General features: G+C 29.4%; 2 protein-coding genes across 2 annotated transcripts in view; one reads left to right on the forward strand and one right to left on the reverse strand.

The window, feature by feature from the left end:
• The first annotated feature begins 391 nt into the window (after positions 1-391).
• LOC136977392 (protein BTG2-like) lies at positions 392-9,590 on the forward strand. Its single transcript, XM_067272857.1, has 5 exons — positions 392-538; positions 671-696; positions 5,915-6,270; positions 8,490-8,583; positions 9,317-9,590. The coding sequence occupies exons 1-5, from the start codon at positions 439-441 to the stop codon at positions 9,398-9,400; spliced, it is 660 nt and encodes a 219-aa protein (XP_067128958.1). The 5' UTR covers positions 392-438; the 3' UTR covers positions 9,401-9,590.
• Positions 9,591-9,858: 268 nt separating this feature from the next.
• The window catches only part of brun (trafficking protein particle complex subunit brun), a 39,206-nt gene continuing 25,572 nt past the window's right edge, over positions 9,859-23,492 (reverse strand). Inside the window, exons 12-25 of the mRNA XM_067272838.1 lie at positions 22,125-22,301; positions 21,911-22,050; positions 21,746-21,831; positions 18,648-18,774; positions 18,367-18,577; positions 18,210-18,295; positions 17,981-18,130; positions 16,477-16,535; positions 16,265-16,407; positions 11,664-11,906; positions 11,466-11,554; positions 11,292-11,390; positions 11,092-11,216; positions 9,859-11,020 (exon numbers count right to left, since the gene is read on the reverse strand). Coding sequence (XP_067128939.1) covers positions 10,838-11,020; positions 11,092-11,216; positions 11,292-11,390; positions 11,466-11,554; positions 11,664-11,906; positions 16,265-16,407; positions 16,477-16,535; positions 17,981-18,130; positions 18,210-18,295; positions 18,367-18,577; positions 18,648-18,774; positions 21,746-21,831; positions 21,911-22,050; positions 22,125-22,301 — 1,918 coding nt within the window. The 3' untranslated portion in view covers positions 9,859-10,837. The remainder of the gene's footprint in view (positions 11,021-11,091; positions 11,217-11,291; positions 11,391-11,465; positions 11,555-11,663; positions 11,907-16,264; positions 16,408-16,476; positions 16,536-17,980; positions 18,131-18,209; positions 18,296-18,366; positions 18,578-18,647; positions 18,775-21,745; positions 21,832-21,910; positions 22,051-22,124; positions 22,302-23,492) is intronic.

Raw genomic sequence — 23,492 nt, forward strand, 5'->3', positions numbered from 1 at the left:
AAAATCTAATAGATAATTTTACTTTATATAAAATCTACTTTTACCTGAATATTTCAATAGCTTTTATGAAATAAATTAGTGTGTGAGAAAGTACTGCCATGAATAATTACATTTTTACATTTATTTTTATATTCTTCCTGCTTATTTAAATAAATAATATTAAAGATTATTTTTATCAATTCTTCTGAATTAAAAAGAAAATTAAATAAAATACTTTCCAAATCTCTTAATCAAGTCTTTAATGTGTTGATTAAACCGAATTTACACTGAAATATGTGTCGAGCTGTTAATACATTATAATTAAGTTATTTTTGAATGAATTTTTTAATATTTTAAACATTAAATTATTCTAACAATCGGGTGACGTACAATGTGGATTTATTGTTGTCAAATTAATAAAACGATTGTTACAAGTTGCCTAATCAGTTAAACCAAATAATGTCCAAGTTCATCATTCATGGGAAATTTGGAAAAACTTATCAAAAATTGAGTGATTCGAAAACATGGAGTGACAAAAAGGATTTGCAAGTGTTTCAAGGTAAGATATCGTCGTTTACACGTAATGATTAAACGAATTTACTCTCATTTTTGTTACAATTATTATGATTTAACGATTCAATTTTTAAACATTTATTTATTTTATATTTCTTTTTTTTTTTTATCAATACAGAAAACCATTTCAAAGAATTCTTGACAGTAAGTGTTTTTCTATTGTTTCTGATGGTTTTCGTGTATAATAGTAAGCCTATTTTATAATATTACTTAATATATAAACACTTAGTTATCGTATTTTAATGTTTTCACGACTTAATTAATTTAATCTCATTATTTATAATGTTTAAAATATCTCTAAATGGATTGATTCATATTTGAATATATTATAATTTGATTAAATGGTTTGCTATAACTTTAGAAATTTTTAATTTCGTGGACACTCGTGCAGGCTTATATTGTTCTTTATCTGCAAGGGTGTTATCCAATTCTTTTAGTTTGCGACCCCCGTTTGGAGTAGTGGAAGGCCGTGACATTATCCTGGAATTTGGTTGTTGATCCTGGGAGTCGCGACCCCTTTGGTTGGGACACCATTTCTATATCAATGACAGATTCCTTAAATTTAATCCTAACTTAAAATCTGTAATTTATAGATAAAATGTGAGCATTGTTTTACTTCTAATAATCAATTTTTCTTTTCATTTTAAACTTATATATAATTTATCTAATTCATCAGTTCTCATTCTCAATTGAGATATGACAAGCAATAACTTCAGTCCCCTCACCTAAAGTTTTTAAACTATCACGTTTTAATCTTGTTCTTTTGATATAATGCTAAATGTTATACAGATATTATATTATTTTAAACAGAATTTTAATGTTATATTAATTTCCCAAATTCAAAAATGTGGTCATCTCTGTTCACGTTTGTTGAGTATAATTGTTTTATGCGAGCTAAACAATACTTGTTTTTGAAAAACAATCTTTTCAGATAAAATTTATTATTTTCTCGACAGTTACCAAGGATAAAACTTTAATTATATTTTATTTATTACTTTAAAAGATTGATCTAAAATGTTTTTATGCTTCATCTGAGAATATTTTATCATTGAATAACATGACTATTTTGACAAGTGGCTTATAAAATCAGGTTTTACTTCTGTTAAATTTAACTTATTTTTTATACGATTACAAATGATGCGAGCATTAAAATATGTCTCCCATCTAGTCTGCAAGTCTAGAATATATAAAAATGGTAGCATTAATATTCTAGAATGGAAAGATTTTTAAAAATTAACATAAATGAAGAGAATTTTTCATGATATCAATAATATGCAATCGCGCTATGAATCAACGAGCAAGACGTAAATAATGACCAGTCTAAAGTATATTTTTCCTTTTATTATTTTCTCAAAATATCTTTAAAGAAATATTTAAATAAGACTGATTTCTCAAATATCAAGTTAATATGCAGACTTATAAACCTATGTGATGACAGTGATTGATAATATAATGACGCTTCATCAATTTTACTTTTTAAAGCTGTAGACATGATTCCAAATCTTTTTTATATTGATAATAAATCAAATGTTCTAATCTTTCGAATAAATCAAACGTTTTTTAAAACTTATTTTCCTTCAGGGAAACCGAACTAAAAATTTCCATTCTATTGCATTAAATGAATAACTTAATTCTAACAATATTTTATGAAAAATTTCATTATCTTATTAGGAGATGGGTCCAAAATTTAGGCTAATTACGAAGAAGTAGTTAAGTGATATTCACAGATATATGTTTAATATACTAATGTTTTGAATCTTCTTCTTCTTCTTCTTCTTCCAGAGAGGACTTTCTATGGGAGACTGGTCCCTGTTTAGGTGTTACGCACACGAATAAAACCTGGTTAACTTGTTGGTCAGGTGCGAACCCGCCAGGTTTTATCCGCTCAACCACTTGTGGACTAATCTATACCGTCCTCCAAATATATGATAGAGAAGGGAAGAGTGCATAAACGTAAGAGAAATTTGCATTTCTTACGTTTATGCACTCGTCCCTTTGTCCTAATAATATTTATTGGAATAGGTCATACAAGTTAGTTATATAATCCCCATTTTATTTCAATTAAGTAAGTAAACAGAAAGGATATCTTAGTTTAGAAGAGAAAACTAATGTCTGCAATCGGATTGTAAATTCCAATGGTTTACAAATAAATTCCTCCTACGAAAACCTTCTGTTATGTAAAAATTTATAAGATAAAAATGAATTTGTCAATTTTAAAACAATTTAATCTGAAATAAGAAAAAATTTAATTTAAAATTACAAAATAAAATACATTGAAATATAAAATAGCATTTAATTACATTTTTTTTTCAAAAGATATAATGAATTACTTCATTTATATTATCAACAAAATATATTTTTATTATTTTCCCCCGTGCAAAGATCTTGTCGAAGATAGCAAGCTGCTATCCTTTTTCGCATTCCCTTTTCTCACGATTGACAAATCTGAATTGCTTCTGGCTGAGTTCGACCTTGTACGGTCAATATGAGGATATTGTTCCAAATTCTATATACTGTATTCTACTCCTAATGAACTTAAAAATTCAGAATTTGTTCTCCAGGTGTATTAGTGTGTAAAGTTTTTATTTAAATTAGTTTAAATTATTCACTTGTTGAATATTCAATATAATTCTTCATATATTCATTTGCAGCGAGAGTAAAGGCAGTCATGGTCATTTCGTGGATTTCCTATTACTGATTTTCGTAGAGATTAATTAATTTTTTAAATAAATAAATAACACGCCCGGATTTTCCTTCCTTGTGTTTCTTAGAAATAATTTTAATTATTTGATTGTATTTTTAGGATAATGAGTACAGAACGGAGGTCATTTTAGATTAGAAGTTTCGGCTTAGATATTGATTCCAAAAAAATGATGTAATAAACTTCGTAATATTTCATTACAAATCTGAAAAAATGTAATTATTATATTCATAATGACGTTTCGAATATAATGAAAAACTTTACTTCATTATATTATTTCTTTAACTCTTTCCTCCTTGAAGTACTAAGAGAATTATTATACGAGTTCCAAACATCCTCCAACAGGACAGATAGATAGTGAAGGATCTTCTCTCCTTAGTCCTCTTGAAAATCGTTTGGTATTCAGTTTATTGTTTATAAGCAATAGGGCTCAACATCAGGAATTTATTTATTTGTATGGGACCCCCAAGACACATTTGCAGAAGCACCTGTAACAACTAACGCTTGTGCAAATTTCACTATACTCTCCTTTAGATTTATACGATATTCATAAATACTGTATAGCCTATTGTTTTTATTTTCATTTTTAATATTTTCTTTCTGTGGAAGCCCCTGGACACATGCCCGCTCATAAATTCGGTCCTGCCTAACATATCTGAATCAACTCGAACTCGAACCCGGATCCTCCAGAATAGAGGTCTGGTTTCTCTGCTTGTCTCGGCTATCCGGCCGTTATAAAGAAAAGTTTACAGTAGGCCCACCAAGATATTTTCTCACACTGCAAAGTATTCAAAAATCTTGTATATAAAATATAAAGATGGGAAGAAATTTACTTTATGATTAATTACTTATTCTCTATAATAACTTTCGCATTTTTTATTATTACGTTTAGTCCTCAATAATGTAGAAAATAAGAAATAATGACAATAATAATAACGAATTAAGTACTTTCATTCTATTCTTGCTTCAATTTACTAACTTACGTAGCTTTTCAAGCGATGAGAAAAAGTAATAAGTAGGTTACTTTCTCTGTACAAGTAAATCAAATGAGAATTTTTATTATAATTATTTTTAATTGCATATTTTGCTTTCATTATTTTCGGTAAGTTTTCGTTGATATGCCAAATTGATTTTTTTACTATTAATTTATTGTTCATTGTACTATCGATGCCATTATTTATTAATTTTTACTAAATAAATGCAATTAAAATTAATTTATTTATTCAAACTCAGCGATGTTCTCTGCAAATATAAGAAAATAATTTAATTTTTGAGACATATATTAATAGAAGAGTTGATAAATACTACTTCTATGTTAAAGAACTTATCAATAAAAGTACTATAAAGTAAAGCCACATAGATAAAACACTGAACACTCGTTTCGAACCCACGTCCAACTGGTGTCTCACCAACGGGCTGGCCACGTGGCCTTTCCGGGATTTCTTCACATTAGTAACACCTAAATAAGGGACCAGTTTCCCATAGAAAATCCTCCCGGGAGGCATCCCTTTGGGAGGTCGCCCTCGTGTCGGGTTATCATATACATAAAAAAAAATATCAATTAAGAAACAATCGCGCAATAGGATGAAAGATCAGAGTTCGAGCCTGGTCTAGAACCTCATAATTTGTTATGGACAGCAGGAGTAGGGCAATATTCCATAACCCTGGCCCCTTTGCGGGTCAGACTGTAATGTGTGTAATCGTGGCCCTCATATAATCTATAATGTACAAGGGCGTTATGATAATTTATCAATCAACTAGTAATTAGAAAATTTGATAATTTTACATGGATATTTGCATAAAATAGTGATGCTACCAGTCATTATTTAACTTAATTCCATACTCCTTCCTCATTATAAATTCAGATTTTCTTTATACATTTACAAAACATAGTCATGACTTTTGAATTATCTGTTACATTGTATTTTCTTCAGTAGCTAAATTTATTATTATTATTTTTTAACGTAGTAAATTTCAGTAAACAGAAAACTATATAAAATATGTAAAAATTACTATCGTTAGAATATTCATAGCCATAATATTTCGTGTGAAAATCCGTATATAACAAAATGATGTCATAAAATGACAAATATTCAAGGATGACGTTAAATTATAAGTAGCTGCACGATATTAAAATAACTTAAATTCCCCACAGAATGAAATAAAAGGATATGGAAGAATTTATTTCTCGCGTATCAGTATAAAAGTTATTTTCAAAAGTGACGTGTATTTAAACTGGTTATAAAATGGAATGATTCTCCTGTATTTTCCAAAGTATGAAACGAAACTGGAATTCATTGTATAACTGCAGTCTGACCTGTCCTTATTTAAAAATGTTACGTGCAGTTCACATTTTAAGCTTATAAACGGAAGTTTAGAATAAGAATAACTTTCATTAAATTATATAAAAATAGTAAAATAGATTAGAATTGCAAATAAGGAAATAGTAGTTTATTTATTAAATCGTTTTAACTAGAATTACATTAAGATTGGTAATTTTATGAAGGTATTATATGAGCCTGGTAGAGGAAAGCAAAAACAGGGGCACAGGGCGTAGAGAGGCACACAAAAACTTGGCATTTTATGTAAAAATTATAGTTTAAGTTGTTGTTTGTAAGGAGGAAAATTAAAATATCTAAAGAATTGATATTTTCGTTTCAGGTCCAGCGTCATCCAAGTCTCACATACTTCAAGGCGGTAGGAATGAAAGCGGAAGTGAATTCAGCCACAGCATTTCTAACACGTTTGATTATCAAATTGAATAGCAAATTAAATATCAAACAAATTATGCAATTCAAAAAACATTTACACGACATCTTGACCATCAAATTTGCACAACATTGGTACGAAGACAAACCTTGGAAGGGTCAAGCCTATCGCTGTATTCGCATTAATCAGTTATATCGAAATGATCCGGTATTGTGCGAAGCTGCCCTGTTAGCCGGTATAGAATATAAAGAATTAAAATTACCTTTAGAGTTTACGGTGTGGATAGATCCGAAAGAAGTTTGTTGCAGGTGAGACAGAATGTATACATAACACGCAACACCTTTGTTTTGAATCTACGAGTACATTTCAAATTTTATCTTCATACGACCGTAATTTAACTTCCACAATGCACAGTTTTTTTAATTTAACCGTAACATAAATTAATTGCAATAATAGAAGTCAGATTTGCAGAACCTGCAACACACTTGTCAATTCTTTTTACACAAAATTCATCGGTAACAGTTTTAGCTTGTACGAGAACTTGTGTATCTCATTTCACACAATACTTAATGTACAAAGCTTAGTATCTTAGCTAGCACTAGATCGAGAACAAGTTTATAAGGGTCCGGATCCCTAAAAACACGAGGCCCTAAGGAAAAGCCTAGATTGCTTACAGGTGGGTTCGGTACCTGCGGTCATTTGTTACTTCTGTTGCGGTCTTAGAACAATATAAAATGGTAAAAGTTTAATTCTGCTGTCATGAATTTGGAATTATGAATGTAGGCCCACGTTTTCTGTTCTTTTTCAATGAAGAGAGTCATCTAACTACAATTTATGTATACTTTTTTGGTATATGTATACTGAATTGATATATTTATACAGTGCCAGATTGCCCACTAGGCATGGGAAGTTTAGGCCTAAGGCCCCCGAAATTGAAAAAATAAGACAATTTTATCGTTGCAACTGTATCATAACCTCATGCAGTTCTCTATATAACATGCGGTAGCATGGGAAGTTACTTAATCGCTGTTTATATGCAAGTAATACTTAAGAATATTCGTGTAATTTATTGCAAACGTATTCGAGAACTTGCAATTTATAAAGATTTGCGTGTTCGAATTCAGTCACAGTTACAACGTCCCAAATACTTATAATCTATATTAATACGTAAACGGTGTAAAACTATAAAAATTAACTAGTTTCATTAATTAAAATTATCATGCATACTCCAAATTTCGTTAACAATAAATCAGTTTTTAATTGGATTCGACATCAATTACCGCAGGGAAAGAATTAAAAGCCTGAAAAATCTAGAAAAATTTCTCCACCTTCATTTCTTTTTATGTTAATAAGCAACTTTGGTGTAATTTTAATTGCCGTTCTATTTTCACCCACTATGTCACATAGAAATGTTCTGTTGACGAGGAAAAATATCATTCAAATGGCAATTAATGAATGGTTTAAAGTTTGCAATTATTTATCTATTTATAGCAATTATTTACTGATATAAAGATCGCTGACCTCGATATAAAACTAGTTGTAAAGAATAGCAAAACGTTAAATGCGATAGAACTTAAACGTAAGAGATCATCTTATTCATTCTTCCTTAAGCCAACACATATACAAGTTTACAGCTATTTTAAATGATTATTAAAGCTATAAATAAATTAATTGGAGCTATTTTAAAAGCTAATACACTCTCTTAAATAGCTTATCCATCCGTTTTATATTAAGACGAAGCGACTATTTAGGTCTGTCTCTTACATATACGCCTAAACAATTGATAGGGAATGAATCTCTGTATGTTGTAAACAGGAAAAGCTACCGTAGTATTCTCTAACACACAGTACACCTTTATGCAGATAATAATAATAATAATAATAAAGGATATCCGTCGCTCTATAATTACGAATGTAGCAATCATTTTGATAACATAACGGGTAAATTAATTTCTGTTTTGAAATATTACCGAACTGGAAAAACCTTCTTTTTTTTCCTTTGCTGTAGAAATAATACAACAATAGTTTAATCACTAGAATGAAGTTCTGCCTATTAGTTTATCCTCGTTTAAACATATTGTAAAATACTAAATTGGTAACGTTAAAGGATAGAGCTACAGAAAGACCATTGTTCGATTCTTTAAAGGTCATTTATAACATACACGATTGCAATCTATTTTCGCTCCTAGTTGATCGAAACATTCACACTTAACTTTAAAAAAAAAAACCACTCCTAGTTAACAATATCACGTTTATTTTAATCTCACTTAACAGCCAGTGAAATATGTCATTGTTTTTTGGTAATTTTGAAAAATTTATTTTGGCGAATGACTCCAAAGATTCATAATCCATTCTTATTTTAATGATCTTCAAACTTCCATTTTTTTCTCCCACGCTATGAATATGAAAACACTTGATTCATATTAAACTAGAACAATCTACTTACAGTAAAACAAGATTCCCAAACGTTCTCTCTCTGTATAATTATATACATGATTTATATTATTAAATATGTACTTAATTTTTAGATTTGGAGAATCTCGAGGCTCCATATTTACCATTGCTTCTTTCACAGAAGAGAGAAAGCATCGTACTGATCCCAGTTGGAGCCTGTTAAAACAGGTTAGAATTATTTACTGTTTATAAATTACAAATCAATTTTAATGAAGTCTATTACATGATTAAAATACGATTTTAACGACATTTTTTAATAATTGCTTTGGAGAAAAACATTTTAAATCATGCAATTCAAGTTCTCCGACGTGGAAGTTTCTCCTTTACGCTTCTCAAATTTTAATTATTAGGACGGGGGGGATTAGGATTGGATTAATAGAAGGCAATTCAACACGTGGGCAATCTGCCTTTTCTCTACGAGAAACTGGCTCCTATTTAGGTTTGACACGTGAAGAAAATCCGGAAAAATCCACGTGGTCAGCGTTAGTGAGGCGCGAACCCACGACTAACTACAGTTGGAAAAGCCCATTCAAGCTATTATAATAAAGGACGGGTCTAATTTTTTTTTTATTTTAAATCAATATTTACAATATTTGCTTTAAAACTTTCTTTTATTCTTAATTGTAAGAGGTAAAGATTTGTAAATAAAAACAAAAAAGAAATTCATAAATACATAATTATTATTGCAGAAAAATAAGTCCTAAATGGATCAATTTTCTATGATTACCATTTCTGTAACATGCAAATTACACTAGACCCCCCTACAACACGGATTCATATAACACGGAACTTTTCTTCCGTGTTATAGGGGGTCTACTGTATATAAATGTATATTATCACAGACACAAATGATTCTGGGATTATAAAACATTATCTGAAATCTTTCTTCTTCTTCGTCCAGGTCGGGGATGTTGGATTCGAAGAAATCATAGATAAAAGACACAGAAACTTTTGCCAAAACAAATCGAGACGTCACGGAAGATAATGCTCCATGGCCATTCTTTGCATTCGACAAACATAAAATTCCAGAAATTCTATCGTCTTTAAGAGACAAATCCATATTTTTACGTCACTCGTTGTTATTTATTATTTTCTCACTCAATCAAGAAAGGCTTCATTAATTTTCTCTTAATATTTAATTATGCTAATTTTAAATGTGCTCATCTAGAAAACCCATTTTTTGAATTATGTATAAAATATTTTAAAAAATCATTTACTAATTTGCTTTTTTATATACAGTATATTAAAAAAGAAAAAAATTTTTTTTGATTGATCTTCACTTTGTTATTTGAGAATTAAAAATACTTTCCTCATAAACACAACTTAAAAAAGAAAAAAAAACATCTGTATTTGATCTAAATTTATCGTTAATATATACAATTACCCAAGGTCATCAAGGTGGAAAATATGCAGGAATGAATAATTAACTCTCTTTTACGGGAATCATTTATCGACGGCAGCTCTTCCCGGAGTGATCTGGAAGACATTTTTTTATTTTCTAGAAACCAATCTGCGGATAGAAATTACCTTCAAATTATACAATGTTATTCTCAGAATTTATCAAAAACATTTTCTTTTAATACTTTACAAACAACAAAAATTCGGAAAATGTAAAAAATTTCACGTAGATATTTACCTGTAGACACAATTTTCTTTAATTTAAAAATACTTTAACATTAACCCAAACACTTAAGTTAGAACAATTGAAAAAGCTACATTTTTTTTTTTTTTCTTAATATATTTAAATATGAATAAGTTAAAGTTTTATACTAAATAATCATGCATTGTGGGAACATTTTAAAATTTTGTAAAAAATTATGGAACTTACTATAATCTTTTCTCTTATATAAACACGAACTGTTTTAAACAACTCGTACAGAAACGAAAATTTTAACAGATCATGTATAAAACTGTTTTCTCTTCGTCTACAAAAAACACTTATTTTCTTCCGATAACTTTACAATAAAATCTATAATTTGTGGGTTTGTTTTTTTAATTTTCTGTACATATATCTATATATATATATATATATATATTTATTTATATATTTATATATGACATCTTAATTATACAATTTTCAATACATGGATCTATTTGCATTTCTGTACATTTATTTATTTATTTTTCTTAAAATATTGGGCAAATTATTGATCCTGTTTTATATTTTTTCTTATATTACACAATTTTATACATTAAAAGTTGAGAGTTTGATTTTTTTTCCCCCCTTTTTTTCAAGGTGGAGAAGTGTTTGGTAATCTTATCACTTTCAATCACTTCGGTAACATCAGGAAATTTTGTAACATTGGAATTTCGTTATCTCCAAATAATTCACAGAATTAAGAATCTTTTCAAATTCATTCTGGATGGAATAAATTCTAGGATAAAAATTTGCTGGGCGAACGTCTCGGTTTCCGATCTAAACTTAATCTACGACCGTTAATTCTATAGACGGGGTGCACTTCCAGGTATGTAAGTTTTTTATAGATTTTCTATTTGTGTTCGATTTGTTCAGAACGTAACTGCTGCACTGCACGTCAAACTTATACACGCCCGTGTGAAAAAACACGAGGCCGCATTCGTGGCGATAGTGATCGTGCGGCAAAACCTGAAAAAGTATTACGAAATTCAGCAAAATTTAATAGAAAATTTGGTAAGACGCTTGCGACTTTTTTCTACCTTTGGAATTAGAACTTTGTCGCTTCCTATGATGGCTCTCTTATTTTCTAATCGATAATTATAATGTCCGTTTTGATGGTCTTGATAACCTTGGATGCAAAGTTGAACAGATTCAAGAATGGCATCTGAAAGAATTTGTATGAATAAAAATTTATTGTAACTAATCATTTCCTGTCTTATGAATAAAACATTCATCTTACCTGAAATATTATGTATTGTGATATTAAGTACTACCAACTCGCCCACGATAAAATTAAATTCCTCTTCGACTTTAAATTCGTGTCCGTTCAACATCATCTCTGTAAAGTACAGTTTGATGCTTTTATTAATTAATATTAAAATTATTTAATTTACTCCAAATGAATTATTTTTACCCCAATGAATTGGCGATATCATTATCACGTCCATCATACTTTCCGTCCAAGTTACGTCTACGATCGAAGCACGACCCGAAACTCCTATTGTCGGGTATGTAATTGTCAAGGATAAAAGAATGCGTGTGTCGTATAAAACTAAAATTATATTTATTAAATTTGTTAAAATGAAGAATTTATTTAAAATACATAAAAAAGGATATCAGAGTCCAATTTAAGTCGACCAGATTTACTAAATGCTGGTGACACAGAGACTGAATGGTCGTTTCGTTTCCGTCGCCGTCTTGGTGAAAAGCAACGGGTGGGCATCTTTCGACGGCAACGGGAATTCGGCACGTATCTTTGGCTTCGATCAAAATCTTCTTGTTGGTAGAATACTGAAGCTCCATTTCGTAATTGGAAGCGTTGAGAATGTCTAATACAAGATAACACTGCAATGGCCTGAAATGAACAAGAAATTGTTTTAATTTTTAAAAAACTTATGAATTAAAATAAAATTAATAATTGTTAATTAAAAGAAAAACATTTTAAAAATAATTCAATTAAAAACAGCTTAATTCTCATATTTAGGATAAATTTTAGCAAATTGATTGTTTAATTTAAAACAATTTAAATCATATTCTGTAAGAATTTTAAATTTAATGAATTATTTGTAACTAAAAACTAATAATAATAGACTTTAAATAATAAATAAAATACTTAGGAATGCTTCTGAATACAGTAATTATTTTGAAATAAAACACTAATATTTGGCAGTTATGCTTCATTGACAGGCAAACTAGTCATGGCAATTAATTCCGAAAACCTTTGAGGTTAGTTACTTTTGCTTGAATTCTATGAATATAAGGTCATTTACGGTGAGAATATTAATTAATTACACCACAGGTACATTAAATTATCTGCTGCCATTACTTCTAGAACAATAAAATTTAATTTATTGTATATAATCACTAATTGAAATCATACTAAAACTAGACAGTAATCAAATTTTAGTATTTTTCTTGAAGATTTACCAATTCTCCTTGTCAGATTTTAATGGGATTGTTGTTTGGGGATACATTTTAAAGCCACTGAAAATAAGGTGTTCCATATAAAATTAGAAATCCTAGAAAAGGAGATCCACAAAATATTTTCTAATTACAGATTCCTTCAACATTCAGAATAATGGAAAGCTAAGAAATACAGAACTGCGTAAAATTATTTTTTCTGATAATTTTTGGAGTATTCATTTATATAGGGGTTAGATGTAAAATAGCAACAACATATGTATGTGAGACAAAATATTTATTCACAGAACAGAATATGTTTACAGTTCTTCAATGTAATTGCTTCCCAAATTTCTAATCTTCCTGTGTGTGAAAAGTGTTAGATACCATCATCACAGCTATTTTAGTTAACGTTACAAACTAAGCACACTACCGCTCAGAGGATTTCTCCTCTTGTGAAATTTTTTTTTTACTTACAGAAAAGATGAAAGTTGCACAAGCTGATGTCTGGATTGGATGTTTGAGCACCTTCCACTGTTATTGTGCTAACAACTTTTTGTGAGAACAGCCTGGTGACACTGCAAGACAATGACAATTGAAAATTTTTTCCACGTTTCACACAGAGTAGGATAAATACAAGTTTCCAGAAAAGTTGGTATTGTCTTATACTGCAGTATCAAATGCACATAATATATCGCTAGCAGTATCACTTTGACACTTCGTGCAACTTTTTGACAGAGGAGATGATGGGTGCTGCCATTCATTGAACTGTCATTTGAGTTCTGATCATATGGTCTTGCACACATGGACGAGATATATGCAGGATCATGTGACCAGAATGACAGATCACCTGCGTGATGGCTCTGTCATTTCAAATGGTCACTGACGAAGGCATAGTAGTGACACTTCTGAATATCAGCAAGAAAATAAAATATCCAATATGATGCAATTTTGCAGTAACCAAACATCTTTCAACACATGCAAAACTAAAATGGAGAGGTATACTAGTACTTTTTATATATTAACAGGACTTATTATACTAGAAAAGTATAATAAGTCCTGTTAATATATAAAAAGTACTAGTATACAAAATAAATTTAAATTAAGATAGAAAGAACACAAGGGCATAATAATTAAAATGGAGATGGATTGACTGTTTACATCTTGCTGTCCACAATTAATCCATCTCCATCAGTAATTAAATCAACTTCACCTGATGCTTGTCCACACCAGGCCAACCCAAATACTGCATCTTGTACTGTATCACAAGCTCAGTGAAATGATACCATCTTGCCACCATTTGAAGCACGTGGTAATGCATGATTACCATATGCTTCCCAATGACCTTGATGTAATGTTTCTTTCATGCACCATCTTGATTCTGATCCATGAATGTTGTTCAAACTTCAGAAACATGTCTTTAGGGCAATCCTGTTTGAAACTATTACTGTAATGCTTTGTAATCTTCTCTTTCTATCTCTAGAACATGCACAATTGTGTGTCACTTTCTCCCCGTATACTCATCAGTGCTAGAAATAGGGTACTATCATCTCTTTGTAAGCAATGTGAAAAAAGTATTGCCACTGTTTTATATCAAACCCTTGTGTAATGACGACATTGATAAATTTGATTCCAAGGAAAAATATTTTACCACACTGCAAGCATATTATAATAATAGATTATAACAATATATTTTGTTCTTCTGAAATATGCTATTTTTCATAATAAGAAAATTCACACACTTTATATAAAATATTAAATACTTAAAAATAAAAAGATTTTAAAATTATTTGTGGAGAATTTACAAACATCTTCAAAACACACTGTAATTTTCCTTGAACTCAAAACTATTAATCAGCCTGACACATGAATAAGAGAACAATTTTTAGCATTAATATTCTCTTTTAGTACAGTATATTGTCAAATAAATACAAGAATAAAATGTAAATTTGCATTAATTTAATAAAGACTATTTCTTTTACAATAAAACATCAGAATCATCTAAAAACTTTTTTAAGTTTTTATCTATTAAAAGAAATTCCCTTGCAAGCTTGCTGATCTTATAACAATAAAATAGCTTAAATAAAATCTGTAAATGTCGTAACTCTAAATATAAAAATGTAAACATGTTTACAGTTTCATTTTTAGAATTAATTAGTGTTTAAAAACAAAATAATTGCTACTTGTTTCTAAAAAGACAATTCTTTTGATGCCTGTTGTTTAAGTTTTATATTCCTCACTTTACTTATCTCAATTTATTCTAACTTAACTAGATATAAAATATATTTTAAATTCTTATAAACATTGCAGTATCAGAAATGCTAATTAGGGATGTTAAGTTTATAGTGATTTAATGGCACTACTTTAATTTTCTTCGTATGTGAAAAATATCCAGTAGTTCCATTTTTATTGGGTATAAAATTTATGAAGGAAAATTATTTTTTCTATGAGGAAATAAGTCAAATGTATTATTTGTTAAGTGTTAATTGCATCTTTTAAATGTAAAAAAGTAATCAGCATCTGATCGTGAGAAATCACAGAAAAATAAAATTTTTTCCGAGTCAGATCGGTAATTGATACAAATTCAACAGAATTACGGACACTATTGGGTTGTTTGGAAAGTAATTTCGTTTTTTCTATAGAAAAATAAACGCAATATTCTTATAATAAATAAATATTTTATTGAATTATATATTGACCATTTTGGTCAAATACCTGTTGTCATTGTTTCTGGTAATAGCATGATTTCACATTCGTAAAAGTTTACATCATTGTTTACAAAAAACTGATTCGAGTGATTTTTGACATTGTCATTTGAAGTAAATGTCTTAGTTAAAAAAAATTTGTATAGACTGGAACAAGTAATAATCTGAGTGTGCCCAATCTGGCGAATAGGGTTGGTGTGATAACACATCCCATCTAAGCTATAACAGTTTCTGACGAGTTACCAAACTTGTGTGAAATTTGGCATTATCATGGTAAAACACTACACTTTGTTTGTTGATCAATTCTGGCCTTTTTTGTTTGATGAAATTACTCAATTTGTTTACTGGATGGCAGTACACTTTCGAATCAATTGTTAAATTGTCTAGTAAAAGCTCAAAAAAAAATTTCTTTAAAATTCCACCATAGAGAGCATCTCCCTTTAATAACATGTGGAACCCATATATCGAACTTTGAAACTAAACCAATTCGTTTTAAGTAATAATAAACGGTTCAATTTAACAGATATAATCTCGTAGTGATTTCACGTGTTGTTATACGGCAGGTTACTTCAATTGGTACCTTTATTTTGTTTTTATTGGCTTCAAATGGTCATCCAGAATGTGGTGTATCTTCGATATTAAAATTGCCAGAATGCAATTTTGTAAACCAGTTTTGGCACTGTCTTTCTCTCAACACATCTTCTCCAAACATGCACCACAATTTTTTTTCTTGCTTGAACAGCATTTTGGTGTTTTAGTTATAAAAAAGCAAAACGTACCGAAAATGATGCTTTTGATTTTCCATATTTGATGGGTCACCGAAAAAAAATAAAAATTGTACAGAATCAAACAAAATTTCTTACAAATAAGCCTTAAAATGTCAACTGTCAAATTATATAATGAAAATGTGGTTTAAAATCAAATTGGCTGATAAAAATACATTTAATTTCTCTAGTAATAAAAAAAACGAAATTACTTTCCGGACAACCCAATATATCTACTGTATAAACTTAACCAGCTAATTTAATCATTTAGCTTTCAGTAGGAAAGTTAATCATCATTTATATTCTCACTAAAATTACCTTTTTTAATATATAAACTTACTTACATATCTGCCGGAAGAACATCCCATTTACTTATCACCAACGAAGGAAGAATTTCGACTGTGATGGCAACAGAACACTGGCGACAGTATTCTTCTCTCATGCCGGGTCCACCGCTATACTGTATTTGTAAAATTGCCTCGACTGACTGCAAAAATAGCATTTAAATTAACTTTGTCAAAAATCTTTACAAAAAACCTTAGAATATGGCATTTACCTTTGGAGGATAAGGATCAACAGAAGAAATATGTACAGGGGTATTTTTGCTAGGTGTTCCTGTAAGTAAAATGTTTATTTAACTATAATGTCATTAATTCTCAGAAAAAAAAAAGTTGTAAATATTTAAAAGTTCAGAAATTTGCTGAAAGTTTAATGTAGAAAAAAACGTTTGAATAAAATATATATTCTGTAACAAATTATTAAAATAAATCCAGCAACGAGTTGCATAACTTTCCTGGAAAAAAAAACCAACACACGTATGTGTCATCTGTTATGAGATTTTGTTAAGAAATAATGTTCATATTAATTATTATAAAATGGAAAAAAGCTTAATTTTGAAGGTAGAGACAAGTTTTATAAAATATTTTAATGCTAACAATGAGTAAAATCTTCATTAAGTCAACCCTATTCAAATATGACATACGATCCCCATCTCCTCACCCCTCAAAACCTTTAACCACCAAAATTTAATGGCATCAATGCCCCTATTGCCCAAACTCTCATGCCAAGTTTTTATGTTCCTTAATCTTTACCTCATCCTAAGATATAAAATAAAATAGATGCCAACACACATCCAAGGAATTTTTTTCCCTGTTTTTATGATGATTTTATGTTCAGGGTCTCAAAACAAAGATTTGAAAAAACCCAGAGGGTCAATCTGACAATACTTTCCCTTGTTACATATACAAAACAGCCACAAAAGTAAAAGGTAGAAAATCAATTACACTTAATAAGTGAAAATTTAAATTTGAAGATATTCACCTACATAAAATATTTTTTAACTGTATGTATATATATGCCTTTGTAGATGCAGTAAAAAATATTTCCAATATAAGCACGCAATGATTCTGTAGTAAAGTCATGGTTCTGTAATAAACAGGTAAAGTCATATCCACTTAACATGTGAAAACTACTTAAGTTCAACTAAAACGTAAAGTAATTCTAAGCAACATCAGAATATTTGAAGTTCATGACATTCCTGAAAGAATTCCAATCAATGGAAAACTGAAGAATTAGAAAATAAACAAAAATAAGTTTATAATAAAGCAAATTTAATATTTCTATAACTTTATTACTACTAATTTAAACTACATTATTATATAATAATGATGAACTTTGTACTGATCTATCTTGACAAGATATCACAGCTGTTGTTAGCTATGACGGAAACTATCACACATATGCAACACTTATATCTGAAGGTCTCAAAAGAAATACCGAAAACTACTGGTTAATATGGAAAAGTTTGGAAAGGACTGATACAGGACCATATATTAATCTTCTTGTCCTGGCTATATGAAGGATTGTGGTGGTTTATTTCATATATTCAAATAAACTTCCCACAATTCTGTGTGTGAATTAATGACCAAAACTAAGTGAATCAAGAAATTTAACAATGAATTTCTTTACTTGTTAACCTATCACAATTATTTGTTTTATACAGAGGATACAGATCTTATTAACTATACTAAAAGAAAACTAATTGTTTAAATAATACTTACCTATTCTTTCTATTGGTTTCTTGTGTGTCGGATATACAAATTCTCCGAGACCATTTATGTACAAAGTAAAACAAGCCGAACTTCCCGGAGCGATCGGAAGCTGCATTGCTAAATTTTCTTGGCTCCAAGTGAAAAAAGATGATTCTTTAGCTGAAAGTATAAATATATTTATTAATTGTACTTTGTTATCATTTATCTGTTATTATTTACAAAAATTCACAATACTCACATTTATCTGATTTAACTTGTACGCTGATGTCTATTCGTTCAACCATTTCTTTTCCAGTATTGGTCAGAGTGATCGTGCATTCTCGACTTTGAAAGATAATAACTATTTAATTAAGACAAACTAATTGTTACTCGAGAAACCAAAGAGTCTACGATACCTTTCGCCGGCATATATTGTGACCGCGGCACTCATTACGACGGCACTGGAATTGGCAAGTGAAGAAAAAGTGCTCGCCTTGGGAAGCGAAGTTGTAACTTGTAACTGAGGAAGTGCCGGAATGATATCGATAAAATAGAATGGTCTCTTGATCCCATTCAGATCTCTCAATTTGCAGTTACTTTTGACACCCAAAACCTGAGTTGTATATCCTGTCGAAAACATTTTTTATTGTAAATATTTATGTAAAAATGTAAATGCAAAGAAAATGATAAGATTTACCTAAAATGCGCAATTCACCTCTTCCACGTGGCGTACCAAATAAATTTACAGGATATGGGCCCGAATGAGCCGGAAGAGATAGACAAGCAGGAAAACTTTCAAAAGGAATTCCCTCTGTTAGTAAACCCTAAAATTTTTGAGTATTATTTAAAGATTCAATTATAACAATTCATGTATGTATTTATAAAAAAAAAATTAAATTCATTAAAAATGTAGAAATTTTTCTAAATCGAGCAAAAATGTACTTAATTATGTCTAATGCAGCTAAATTGGTTTACAGAGAAAAAGGCATCACTAGCAAAGAAATATGATAAACTATTTACATTGAATTTTATTATTTAAATGTCTACTAGGACAGATTGTATTACTAGGACTTATTATACTGATGTCCCAAGTCCTGCAAAATGAGGAAACATATCCAGAGAAAAAAGGAAAAATCATTATTGTTTGCCTGTTTTACCTGTACACAATTTACACAATTCGTTTGGAATTAAGTTATTACTATCAATGGTAATCTTCAACAACCATAGTAATTGTTATATAACACATACCCTTTATTGCTGAGAATCATTTTACTGCTTCAAAGAATGTTTTTAACCTGACCAATTTTCTGAAATGTTTACAATCGTTCTATAATTGAACCAATATACAAAAACAAATTCGAATTTAAAATGGTTCAAACACTTGGTTAAAAAATCAAAATATATAAAAATATTTATAACAATGTCTGAAATGTTATCAATTTAATACACTTAAGTACTCAATAAAAACAAAACTCAATGAAGACTAAACGTAGTTAAAAACAAAAAAAAGAAATGCTTCTAAAACAGTACTGTAGAAGCTGTTCTTCAGGTTAAGCCTTAATCCTCTACCTCTCCCCCTGCAGGGAAATTTCGAAAAATCCCTTCTTAGTGTGCATTCTCATGAAGTACCCTAATTGTGTATCAAATTTCACCTCTTTAGATTCAGCAGTTTGCTCTGGGCGATGATGAATCAGTCAGTCAGGACATGTAATTTTATATATTTAGATATAATTTGGCAATCATTTGTTTTAATATTTAGTACTTTATTTAGTGATAGAAGCTGCATCGGCTTATTCAATCCTTATCACATTATAAGATGACAAAAATAAACTGCAGTCTCCACAAATACAAATCTGTACTCTTCTATAATATGAGATTGTCAGCAAGTTGTTTGAAACACTTGCAGATATTTTTTCTCTCTTTCAGCTTTTAATTTATTCTCTGTAATTTTTATAGTGGAAATTCAACTCCTTTCGATACAACATACATGAACAAACTATGAAAAAATTTGGTTTTTTTTCAATAACTTCAAATAAGAATAGAGGATTTTAAATTGTTTAAATTGAAAACTTTTTCTGGACATTAAAGGTTAAGTTACTTCTAACATCCAATTGCACAGTACATGTTTTACTAAGAATTTTACTCAAATGATTTTATTATGTCAATAATAAATAAGACTGTGATAGAATAGGCAATGGCTCAAAATATAAAGTTACACAGAAAAAGTACAGTCAAACCTCGGGTTTCGAATGCCTTGCTTTTTGAAAAAATTTTGAATGCCGTATTTGCTCCAGTTGCCGAACAAGCTACTAGACAAGAGCCGGCTACAGATTAGTAAGACACAAATTGTCAACTCCCTATACTTCCCGTTAAAGAAAGTTGATGGCCTGACCAATCAATAATGGACTACCAATTCAGAAGTTAGTGGCGCAGAGATTGACTCAGATCATTAAACGTCACGACACGAAATGAATCGTCAATGATGTTGCTATTCAAATTAGATTTCAATGCACACATGGGAAAGTACTAATGAGTGAGTGAGTAGAAATGAAATTGGATGAATATATGAATGGTTAGTGTAACCATGTAACATGTTACTACTGTTTTAAATATTCCAGGTTTGTTTTTTCTGTTTGTAAAAAAATTTTTATGTAATAATTAAGCTAAAATGTTATATATGGGTTTTTGCAACTGTTGTAGGTAACTACTGTATATTCATATTGTGGCTGAGGAGAGTCCACTTAGGACCGAAATGCATTCCACCATTAAAAGTCTTTTTTCAACGTGATCTCTATTACTTGGCACCAGTGCAGCTTGATCAGCCTCATATCTCTACCAACTGGCTATTGAGATCATTAAATTGATGTTTTAGAGGCAAGAAGCTTACAACTATACTAGGTAGCCAATTCAAAATGTGAACTTACAAGGTAATACAAACAAAGTTTGAGTCCTTATCAATTTTTATCCTTTATTCCATCCAGGAACCACAAACACAGCAGGCAACTTGAAGTAAAAAACACTTCTAAAAACACGTAATACTATCAAACGATTAACACACAATTAAAACCGATCTTGACGCCGACCTGTTTTTGTAGGCTACGGCATCTACAATACATTAAAAATTATTAAAAACTGCTATTGTGAAGGATTTTTAATAATTTTTAAGGACTCAAACTTTGTTTGTATTACCTTGTAAGTTCACATTTTGAATTGAACTAAAGTAATCCTGGGCTAATTGTATTAACTGGCCTAGGTAGCTAGTTAATTAAAACTCTGGTTTTTACACCAAAACAAACTAAAATTAAAAATAAAATCAAAATTAATTAATTTAATTTAAAGCAATTGAAACAATATTTTGGAAAGTGTGTGGATAAAGTAATTGTCTGTCTTGATTGATTGAGTTATATTTCATCCAGGCAGTTGAGTGTCTATTTATAGCCCTTATCTGTAAAGTGATGATTTTGGTTTCAGTTGGTAGTGATGGAACATTTTGCTTTTACTGTATATATAAAATGAATATAGATAGATACATATGATATTATATTACATTTGTACGCATTTTTATGCATAAAATACAGCTAAAAGGTAAAAAAAACTTTGTTTTAGGGGTCAGGAAAGATTAATCCATTTTATATTGTTTCTTATAGAAAAAATTTTTGGTTTAAGAGAGAAAGAAAAACAAAAATTGGTTTTCAAACAACTTTTAGAAATTAAGTAAGTTCAAAAACTGAGATTTGACCGTATTAATATAATCAGAAATCATAACAACAAGAAAAATTCAAAAGATAATCTTACCATATTTGTAACTTTCAATTCAAATGGTAATAAATTGAATACTTGTAATGCAACTTCACAAACATCATCTTCTACCCACTTAAAATCTAGTTAACATATTTAAATTTTTAGCTTGAAAGTTTAAATACATACGAAACTGATAAAATCTCCCTTTAAATCACTTACCTATTTTATTAGTGTTACCTCTTGGTTTTTTATTTAACTGAATAGGACAGAAAATAAAAGGACCACACTGTTCCGTTGTCTGTTTAAAATTTACTTTAACAGGGCGTAAATGAGGTGCTAAATTCTGTAACTTAAATGATCTTAACAAAAGAGAAATTACATTTTAGATGAAAACTCATATTCAATAAATTTTTAATATTTAAAATATTCATACCTAACTTGTGGAAAAGTGAGCAAATTTACAGGAGGAATAATTACACCACTGTCTAGTGCGAGAGGTTTAGGACACCCTTCGCAATTACTTGTTAGCGATTCTAATTGTAAACAATATTCTTCCTTCTCTGCGGGTGTTAGATAATCCAGTAAAACGTGCAACAGGAAAGTCATATGTCTGCAAATTAATAAAAAAAAAAACTTGATTTAAAAAGGAACGAACAAAATCAACTGTTCATATTAGCAAATACTATAATGAATAGAAAATTAATGGTTTAGATAGCAGTATGTTTAGAGACTTTTATAATGATTAATGTACAGAAGAGTATTAAGAATATTGAAATTTATAGTAGTACACGTACAAAGTAATTTTGTATTTATGACTATAGATGCAAATCTTAAATTTTTATCTGCAGTCAAATTGGTTTAATTTAAACACGGGGAAGTTCTGTTAATCCAAAAACTTTTAGCTTTCCAAAGCAGATAATTCAAGTTATATTGTTTGTAAATTTAGCATTTGTCAATATTCTTTATTGTTTGGCAGTATCATATTTTCTTTTCCATTCCTTTAATAACTTCAATATTTTACCTAAAGATAAACTCATGTCTGTTCCATACTTAGATATTATAAAAACAAATAATAAATGTTGGAATTATGTGTTTTTTATGTAATTAAATATCTTACACCATTGTAAATTTTACAGTTTTTTTTTATGTAAAATACTAGACTGTTACGTATGTTTATGGATGATATAATCGTGATAAAGAAAATTTATGCCTTTATATGGTATGTAAATGATTATGTCATATAAAAATACTCTTTCCACAATATCTAGATAATGTTGTACCCTACTTATATTATTGTTTTTTTTTTTTCATACAGCACTGAAGAGAAGTCGGAAGTGTAAACCAACCCAAAATGCAATTGTAATTCAATTTTTAAAATAAAGATGTTTCTAACCGAAATGCTGTGAGATAGTCTACCGAACAAGTTTTTGGATTAAAGAGACACTTACATACAAGAACCAATAGACAGCAACCATATTACAGTGTGAATAAGTGCAATTATTATTAAAACCATTCCTGGAATATAGAAAAACTCAAATACACAATTTTCTCTACTCCGAGATTTACAGAATGTGTGCATTTCGGAGAATCTCTGAATCACACATTTTATAAATAAGTTAACTGTGTGTTACTCTGTCTTTTATAATTTCACTTTCAAAATATGATGAATAATTTGAAGCTTTCAAAATAAGTAAGTTTTTACTAGAAAAGTTTGAATCAACTATTTTTTTAATATTAATTTAAATATGAATTTGAAAGGAAAATAGAGTTTGAATTATCAAATAATTTAAATTATTTGAGT

This window comes from Centruroides vittatus, unplaced genomic scaffold, assembly GCF_030686945.1.
Source record: "Centruroides vittatus isolate TY-2023 unplaced genomic scaffold, ASM3068694v2 contig_1113, whole genome shotgun sequence".
Lineage (NCBI taxonomy): Eukaryota > Metazoa > Arthropoda > Arachnida > Scorpiones > Buthidae > Centruroides > Centruroides vittatus.